General features: G+C 37.5%; 1 protein-coding gene across 1 annotated transcript in view; it reads left to right on the forward strand.

The window, feature by feature from the left end:
* strc1 (stereocilin 1) overlaps nt 1–9,500 on the forward strand; it is a 19,672-nt gene that overhangs the window by 1,405 nt on the left and 8,767 nt on the right. The window contains exons 2-12 of the mRNA XM_016501990.1: nt 623–1,351; nt 1,502–1,526; nt 1,734–3,813; nt 4,206–4,268; nt 4,459–4,569; nt 4,686–4,837; nt 5,393–5,579; nt 6,201–6,316; nt 6,452–6,581; nt 6,726–6,908; nt 8,256–8,294. Coding sequence (XP_016357476.1) covers nt 623–1,351; nt 1,502–1,526; nt 1,734–3,813; nt 4,206–4,268; nt 4,459–4,569; nt 4,686–4,837; nt 5,393–5,579; nt 6,201–6,316; nt 6,452–6,581; nt 6,726–6,908; nt 8,256–8,294 — 3,815 coding nt within the window. The remainder of the gene's footprint in view (nt 1–622; nt 1,352–1,501; nt 1,527–1,733; nt 3,814–4,205; nt 4,269–4,458; nt 4,570–4,685; nt 4,838–5,392; nt 5,580–6,200; nt 6,317–6,451; nt 6,582–6,725; nt 6,909–8,255; nt 8,295–9,500) is intronic.

The raw sequence follows: 9,500 nt of genomic DNA on the forward strand, positions 1-9,500 counted from the left end.
TCTCTGATCACGAATGCAGACATGGTTTTATGTTTACGCGGCATGATGCAAGGCAACGTGTAAAAAGACAGTATAAGTCATTATAATCCGTAATTATGTCCCTACTGGATGCAACAAATGCCTCGTTTATAATGGGTTTTAATGTTTTTGCCACGTCGCTCCGGCCGGACAGGACATCACAATATGATAAGGGGCATAACATTTCCGTCACACGCTTGAGGTATTCGGCCAATCACAACGCATTGGATACCTGGCCAATCAGAGCACACCTCGCTTTTCAGACCGATGAATGTTGTAAAAATTTACGCGTTTCAGAAAGGCGGTGCATAGAGGAGAAACAATAATGTACAGTATGTGGAAAATAATGTGTTTTTTGAACCTTCAGAAAGGCGGTGCATAGAGGAGAAACAATAATGTACAGCATGTGGAAATTAATGTGTTTTTTGAACCTTAAACCGCATAAACACATTTCATTACACCAAATACACAAAATAATGTTCTTTTTTAGCAACATCATATGGCCCCTTTAATTTATGAATACCTTGTGTCCATTTGTTTCACCAGCTATATTAATGCATTAACACTCAGGCAGTAAGACAATTTTTTTACCTCTTCTTCAAAGGGATTGCATGTGGTGACTCCATAAAACCCTCATCACCCAAGACCATCATCAGACAGAGTGAAAAGAGCTCCAGGAGTGAGGATGAATTTGAGAGGAACATCAAAGTGTTGATGGAGAACATCAGATCCTTGTCAAAAGAAGAACAGAGAAAAGAGGCCTCACCAAATCTCCATCAGAGAATGAGCAGAATGTCAGCACCCCTTGAGAGAATGGCGATTGACAGCACTAGCCTAGATACTTATTTGTCAATATTCAACAGTTTATTCTCTATATACCAGCCCGCGCTGATTGACAGTTTCATTGAAACTCTTCCTCAGGCTTTAATTTGCATTTTGGCAGACAGACAGCCCTGTGGATGGCAAGCAGATGTAACTAGTACCGTTTCATCTGCATTGAATGAACAAGTACTTTCTGTGATCTCCTCTGTTAAAGCTGAAGCTTGCATGTCAGCATCTAATATGCGAATGGCAGACCCCACCATGGCTCAATTAAACTCTCTTCAGGAGATGTTGATGAATGTTTTGTCCTCAGACCTCCCACTTTATCTGCTATCAGACAACGTTTTAGCCTTATGGAATAGTTTTATGGACATGGCATTTCCACCTGTGATGTCATTCATGTCTGATGTCATGTTGAGTGCACTTCAAACTCCAGTGGATTTTCTAAAACTTGGATTACAGTTTGGCATTGAGATCCCTACCCTAGACCAGAGTGAGAAGTGTCAACAAGGTGTGTCATAGCTTTAGGTTAAGTTTGTTTCTTCAATATTTATTTATTTATTTATGAAGTTACTTTTTTTGTTGTTGCATATATTAGAATACATTTTTCAGTGTAATAAGTGATTCTCCATCAATGTCTCCTTCTGTCTTTTGTACACAGGTGACCTCAAACAGCTTATCATGTGGTATGTCACTGGAAGCCCATATTCCTGTTACAAATATGGAGAAGAATTATATATTATATTATGATGATGCATCAATATTCTTTATTTAAAGTAAAAAGCAAAAAAAAAAATCATATCACTGTTTTCTGATGATAAAAGTATTAATTTCCATTTGTATTTTACTATAAGATGATACTATTCATTCTATCGCTTGTTTTCTGTATTTAGGGGCATGAATCATAATGTGAGCTGGTCTTTTGGGCAGTCACTTCTGGATATGTTTTTGGCTCCTGAAACTCCTCCTTGCAGTTTCCCAGGTCCAGAATGTCAGGCCACAAACAGCATCCAGTTCGGTCGTACTGGCACACCCTCAGTGGACATTCCCATGTCTGTTCTCACCTGCGAACAACAAAACCTGAACCAACTCAACGAAACACTTTGTGCAGAAATTTTAGGAGCAACATCTCAGGAATCATATGTCCTTTATCAGATGTGTCAAGCACTCAGCACACTCTCTCAAACCGAAGTGACAAAGGTATGGAGGAACATGTGTCACATGATCAAGAATGGCATCTTACCTCTTATTGAGCCCTGCAGTGATCCTGGCACCGCACAATCAAGTCGTAGTGCACGGTCCACTCTCAGCCTCAGCGAACTCCTCTGCGACTACCAGAACTGGACTATTGATGGTGCTACAGACCCAGCTTTGGTCTCAATGTGCAGTGAAAATGATCGTGCGGCGTTCATCCTTGCTGTGTGTAACAACGCTGAAGTTATGCAAGTGTTGGTCAGAAATCCTAATAATGCTTGGGTTTGGGAATTCTGTGCAAACACATCAGACTCATACATAGTGAACCTGTATTGCTCATATAACATATGGACTGCTGAAACCATCGACCCATCAATAGTGACGTTCTGCTGGTATAATGACATGGAGAGATTTCATTTTTTTTTGTGTGACAGTATGGCCTTCTTTATGGTTGTGTTCTCCAGTGATGAAAACAACTGGCTGAAGCCCAATTGCTCTGAACCTCCTCCACAAATTGACATTAACACCCTTGTGGCTGAGTCTTGCAAATACGCTGAATGGAAGAACGTGCGAGCAATCAGCCCTGAACAGATGTCTATATGTATCCAAAATGATGAGGTTCGGTTCATTAATGAGGTGTGTGTTGACCACAAGTTCGTCACTCTACTTGTGCAGAACAGCGCAAATGCTTGGGTAGAGCAATATTGCACCTACTCTATCAGGAATCCCCCTACGAGCCCACCGCTGCTGAGCATTGAAGTTTGGTGTAACTATAGCAAATGGACTAACATGTCTGTGGATCCGTCTGTGGTCGCTCTATGCTGGCAGTACGACCAGATTGGCTTCCGTCAGAACGTCTGCTGCAACATACCCTTGTATGACAAGTTGTCCCTTCATGTTGACAACCAGTGGCTGATTAGAGAGTGCTCTAATAATGACACCACAAGTGTGTTGGAGCAGGTTTGCGTCTATTCAGATTGGAGCCAGCCTACTATTGTAGACATGACTGACCTTGCTCTCTGTGCAGATCTTGACACTGAGAACTTCACTCGGAATGTATGTGCCAACGTTACAGTTTTCCAGAATTTGCTGGCCAATTTAGACAACACCTGGTTATTGGAGCAATGCTCAAACCTGACTGCTCCTGGCCCAGGTGGTGGGGCTGGGAATGGGGGGAGCCTGATTGTTTTCCGACCAGCTGAGCAGTGTCAGTACTCCAGTTGGGCTTTGGTGCTCCCGGACGCTGCTCTCCTCACCCTTTGCTGGGACTATGACCAGGCCAACTTTATCTCCTTCGTCTGTGCTGACTCTTCCATGCTGACCCACATCACTCAGGAGGCCTCCAGCCTCTGGGTTGGCACTCTCTGTGCCACATACACAGCTCCCCAAACCACCACCGTCAGTGGGAGCAATGAAACAACTCCCCAGCCATGTCTAACTATGGAGTTAGTTAAAAGGCTAAACTGGACATGCAGCACAGACTTCAGCGCTGTCTGCCAACCAGGTGCCAGTCAAGTCCAGGGTCTTCGGGTGCTGTTGCGCTGTGGGATAAAGATCCTCCAACCTCGCTTGGAGAATCTCATGACTACACAGGTGACATCGGTGGTCAAGCAGGCCACCAGCCTGTGGGTTGTCCTGCTGTTGGCTCTAGAAGAAAGCCAAATGACCTCTCTAAGGATGACAGAGAATATTTGGCTTAGTGTGTTGGACTCAGTTGTCGCCTACATGGACAATGAAACCAACTTTGACAACAAGCGTGTGCTTTTGCAGTGCTTTGGGGTTGGTATTATTATTATTAAATCGCTACAAACCCAAGTAATTAATATTAAGAATAGGGCATATCATTGTTTTCATTAGACCACTGTTTCCCAAAAAAGACACTGTGAACTAGTTCTGGAAGTTCTTTTGGTTTTTCTGATTATTAATTAAGCATATCCTTTACCGGGTTCACCACTATTTTGTAATTGACCCATGATCTAGCTCATCAACATGAGGTATAAGGTGTTAGACCTGACACCGGATAATCTAAATCTCTTCCTTAGCATGTAATATTAACTCTTGAGTCATTTGATTTGTCTCTACATTAGTACTGTGATACAAATACCTAACGTATGTTGTTGTTGTTGTTCCTACTGCATTTCTGGTTGAAACTTTGCATATGTGTATTTCAGAAAGTTCTGAGCAGTCTGATGCAAACAGGAAGAAATGTGCCCACTAACTTTTTCCTGATCAAGGTTGGATTCACAACTTCATTCGCATGTTTTACATTTGTAGCTTTGAGCTGCTAAAAATAACACTTAAAAGTGTTTGAGTCAAATTCATGTTTTGCTTTGTCAATCCACATTATCATTCATAGAGAATATCTGCTTTTGTTTGCTGAAATCAGTGAGTAACAGCTTGAATTACACATCATTGCTTTTGCAGGAGTATTTCCGTATTCCTCTATCTCATCTGAGATCAGTGCTCAGTGCAGCAGACAGCATAATCGTGAGGGAGATTCTGCTGTTCTATAACAGGAACTATGACACTTTGCAGGTAGACCATCTCATCATTGCATCATTATATATTTAAAAATAAACAAAAAAGGAACAAACAATCAGGATAAATGCATTGATGTAATTTACAGTTTTTTTTCTTTTTCTTTTTTGAAGCTAACAGATGATTACCTGCACACCATGGTGTCTGTGCTCTTCCAAATACACCTGCCCAAGGATATAAGCCTGTTTTCTGACATGGGTCTTTTGTTGGCTCTAGCTACACCTTCAGAAATCTTGTCAATGCCGCTACAAAATAATATCAATGCGTGAGTGACACACACATATATAGCTGAGCTTAAAAAGAACCATCTATTAATCACACCATTCACTTCTTGTTTATTATTTATATTATTACTGTTATTTCAACTTCATTTTATTCTTTTTTATGAAAATTTAGTGAAAATTTATACTACAATTAATTTAAATTAACGATAAATTTATATGTAAATTTAAAATGATTTATATTCTGTTCTATTGTTTATTTTTAATATTTTGAATTAGCATTTATATTTTCAATTTTTGTTAAAGTTTGTTTTAATGTTTGTTTTAGTTTGTTTAGTTTTGTCATTTTTAGATATTTCTATTTAGCTTTAATTTATTTGTATTTAAAATTCAACTTATTTATATCACTTAGTTCCCTAGGCAACAGTTCTCATTTGGGAAGTTTTTTTTTTTTATCCAATATTTATATTGCAGCTTTATTTCCATTAAAATTTATTTGTAATTCATTTAGTTAACAATAACAACAATAATAAAATATATAAGGTTTTACACAAAAGTCAAAGGGTTTAAAACATCTCCACTCCCCTACTTTTCTCCAGGTTAAGCATAATTAACTTCAGCATCAAAAACCTTTCCCTGGAGCAGCAGCAAGCGTTTGGTCGATGGTGTAGTCAGTCCATGAGCTTGCCTAACATGATAGCTGGCAGCTTATCCGTTATCAGAGACATTGGTAACCTGATCGCCTATCTGCCCTTCCAGAGCTTCCAGTACCTCTCACCTGCTCAGGTAACAGCCCCAACACCTCACAAAGATACCTGAACCCATCTGGCTCCGGTTAACCCTCAGGCAGCTCATCTGGGGAAAATGCCAATGCTTGCCACAGGTTCATTGTAACAGACATGCCCTTGTAGTCTGTTTTCAATAAATAAACACAGAAACACATGAATTAAGAATGGCTGTGTAGTGGACTGTGGTGCTAACACCGTAATGAAAAGTTCTTCACTGCTGTTCATATAAACAGGACATTTCAGAATTCACAAATTTAATATTAATAATATTTAAATATATAGAATGGTTCATATTTCATACACCAGAAAAAATTAGTGTAGGATGTACCTTGAAGCACTCAGAAATTGCTAGTCAATTTCACAAATAAAGCAATAAAGTAAGAAATAATTTTGAAGTAGAAAGACTGAAATAGTATTTTCTTGTCAAATGTACTCTAATAATTTTTGTTTTATTTACAACTTAGAAAATCCGTTTTTACAGTGCAGTCATTCTATTTTAAAATGACCATTTAAGATAAATGAAAAATGACTTTTTGATGTTTAAATGACTATTAAATTGTCTTAAATTATCACTTATGACATACTCTTGTTCTCATTGTCCTGTGTTGTGTTTTCTTAGCTGCTGGATGGTTTGGATGTCCTGATGAGTAACGCGTTGAGTCCACTTAAGCAGCAGTTCATTGCTCAGAGTCTCATTGGAACCTTCCGGAATCTCACTGTTGACGAGTTCAGGAGGTTAGCTAAATACAATGTTATTTTACTCCATTAAGACGAAATCAATAGAGTTTCTTGATTTTTTTTATTTTGATTTGGGACATGGAAATGTAAAAAGCAAAAAAAAAAAAATTGTTTCCTTTCACACCCCTCCAGGTTAGGTAATCTGTCCTGTCTGGCTCACCCCAGCCAGCTGATGGCATATGCAGGAACGGAAGCCTTCTCTGTGATCCAGGACAACATTAGGACATGTGCAATTCAGGGTTTTAGTGTTCCTAGCAATATGGTCAGTAAACATGTTTCAGATCAATTGTCTCATTTATCGCTGTCATTTATATTCACCATCTTCTTTAAAAAAAAAACTTAAATAACAGTAGTGGTACATATAAAATAGCCTCTGGTTTGTGGTTTCTTTTCTTTTTGTGTCCAGATATCCAGCTTGGTCTTGAAATCGTCTGACCTGCAGTCTCCCTCCAGTCTCACTCCTCAGAGAGTCTCTGAGCTTGGCCCTTTTCTGCCCCTGCTCGGATCCAGTGTCCTGCAGCAGCTGACCTCAGCCCAGCTCATGCCTGCTCTCAGCACCCTCGCCTCTGTGCCTTTCACCCCTGCACAGGTACACACCATTTTTGCCACATCTGCATACATTTGCCATGCAAGGCAAATAATTTAGCAAAATTAAAAATATTTCATGTCATGATACAATTTTGCATTATTTGTTTTAAAAATATATATCTGTTCCTATGACAATGAGATTTTCCCTAGCATTTTATGACAAACATCACATACAGGTCAGTCATAGGCAAGTGTCAGTCATAGGCAAGGCAATTTATTTATATAGCACCTTATTTCATACATGGTGGTAATTCAAAGTATTTTCCAAAAAAGTATATTTGAAAAAGATATAGTTACAAAAAGGTTAAAAAAAATATTAATAAAAAATAAGAAAAAGAAAAAAGTAAAAAGAAAATAAAGGAATACATTAAAAGGACTATGAGAAACATTTATAGTATCTAGTATCAAATTGTCAACAACTGTCAACAAAATTTTCCAAAAAAGTATATTTGAAAAAGATATAGTTACAAAAAGGTTTAAAAAAATATTAATAAAAAATAAGAAAAACAAAAAAGAAAAAAGTAAAAAGAAAATAAAGGAATACATTAAAAGGACTATGAGAAACATTTATAGTATCATACACAAAATTGTCAACAACTGTCAACAAAATCTTAATTTAATTTTTTATATTTTAATTTTGGTAGAATTTGTGAGAAATATTCAACATTGTTACACATTTTATTTGAATCTCTCATGTTACATCAGCAAGGTTCAGACGGTAAGATATCTTACAGTTTGACCTACACCTTGTAACAGTTCTAATAATGCTACCAGCCAGATAGCCTATAGTATGATTTTATTTGCTTGCCTAAGACCATTTTTACTTGCATTTTGCATTTGGTGGGTTAATTTTGGACACCGAGTAGACCCTAGTGGGTGAGAAATTGAGTAGAGGTCAAAGGTTACAAGCAGGCAGTGTGGGTTTAGTCTTGAGGGCTTTACAACAGATGGACGACTGCTGTCAGAGGAGCCATGGTATCTGATATAGGTAGAGGATTGTGTCACTGCCCAACCCTTTTAATCATTTCTGCATGACCAAACATGAATTCTGCATATCCATCTCAATGTCCACCCAAAACATAAGGAAGGCAGAGGATGGGAGCACAGTGGAAAAACAGAAAGATTCAGATGTCAGTAGAATGTTTTTACTATAGGTAGAAAGGGGGAATATCCTTGTAAAAGTCAGAAAAAAGTGTTTTAATTAAATAAAAAAATCTACCTAATACCCATATAAATTAACATAAGAGACTTTATCAATCAGAATATTTATTAATCATCTTGTTTCATTGCTTTATGATGTACTGCCTTATTCACTGCCTATTAATCAGTATAATTTTTTTTCATAAAGGCACGTGTTATCATCGACAAGATCTCAGCCAATTTTAGTGTAAGTATATCTTTTCTGTCAGAGTTGAGAAAAGCTGTTCTTTCTTAATTTTTTTCTTTCTTAAATGTTTGAAAAGATGGCCAATGTCTCTTGTGCGTGTGTGTGCGCACGCGTGTGTGTGTGTGTGTGTGTGTGTGTGTGTTTGTGTCTGCGTTTGAGATGTCAGCACTTTTGCACAGCCAGCTGGCCCACAACTCAGCGTAATCAACTCTGGGGTATTTCAAGGACAATTGCATTGGCCTTACACACACTCACCCGTCAGTTACTCTTTACAAATTTACGTTGCGTGTTTGAAAGTGCATGTAACATTTACTCATATGATCCATGTGATTTGGCAGTTCCTCAAGGTATAGGATTGCACCAGGCACAAGGAATTTGTCAAGCGGCCCTTTGTATTTTGTGTCTAAGGTTTAAGGGAACATTGTGATGTAGGTCAGATAGGGTGTCACTAGTGAGCTGGCACATGCTGGTACTCTTTCACATGTGTGGTGTCAATGAGACACCTAAAGGAAATATCTGTTTTTGCAATATAGTCTGCTTATGGCAGACGTTAATTATTTAAGTTAAGACTAGTTAAATTGTTTATGTAAGGGGTTTCCAAACATTTTTGATGCCGAGGACCCCCAAATGGTGATGATTCCTTTATGATAGACCCACTTCCTAAAATATTAAGGCAGCTATGTATATATTCACATTACCGTTCAAATGTTTGGGCTTGCTAGTTTTTTTTTTTTTAGTAAAAATATTTAGACTGTGAAATATTACAATTTGAGTATTTTGAATATTTTTTATTTCTATTTGAATATTAAACTGTAATTTTTTCCTGTGATGGCAAAGCTGAATTTTCAGCAGCCATTAGTCCAGTCTTCAGTGTCACAAGATCGTTCAGAAATCATTTTAATATACTGATTGTATGCTTTATTTTCTAAATTTTTTGCTAAATTTTATATGCAGCCAAATAGGAAACTGTGATACATTTGTTTTCTTTGATGAATGTTCAAAAGAACAGCATTTATTTTAAATGTTTTTTAACAATATACTAGTCTTTACTTTCACTAGTGATAATGTAAAGGCTTTTTTTCAATAAATGGTTATTAAAGTATAATATTATTATATCATTTTAATAATATTCATACACACTTATATACTGTATATATATATATATGTGTGTGTGTGTGTGTGTGTGTGTAAAACTTAAAATATAGA

Source organism: Sinocyclocheilus anshuiensis, unplaced genomic scaffold (genome assembly GCF_001515605.1).
Source record: "Sinocyclocheilus anshuiensis isolate Anshui unplaced genomic scaffold, SAMN03320099.WGS_v1.1 scaffold154, whole genome shotgun sequence".
NCBI classification, from domain to species: domain Eukaryota; kingdom Metazoa; phylum Chordata; class Actinopteri; order Cypriniformes; family Cyprinidae; genus Sinocyclocheilus; species Sinocyclocheilus anshuiensis.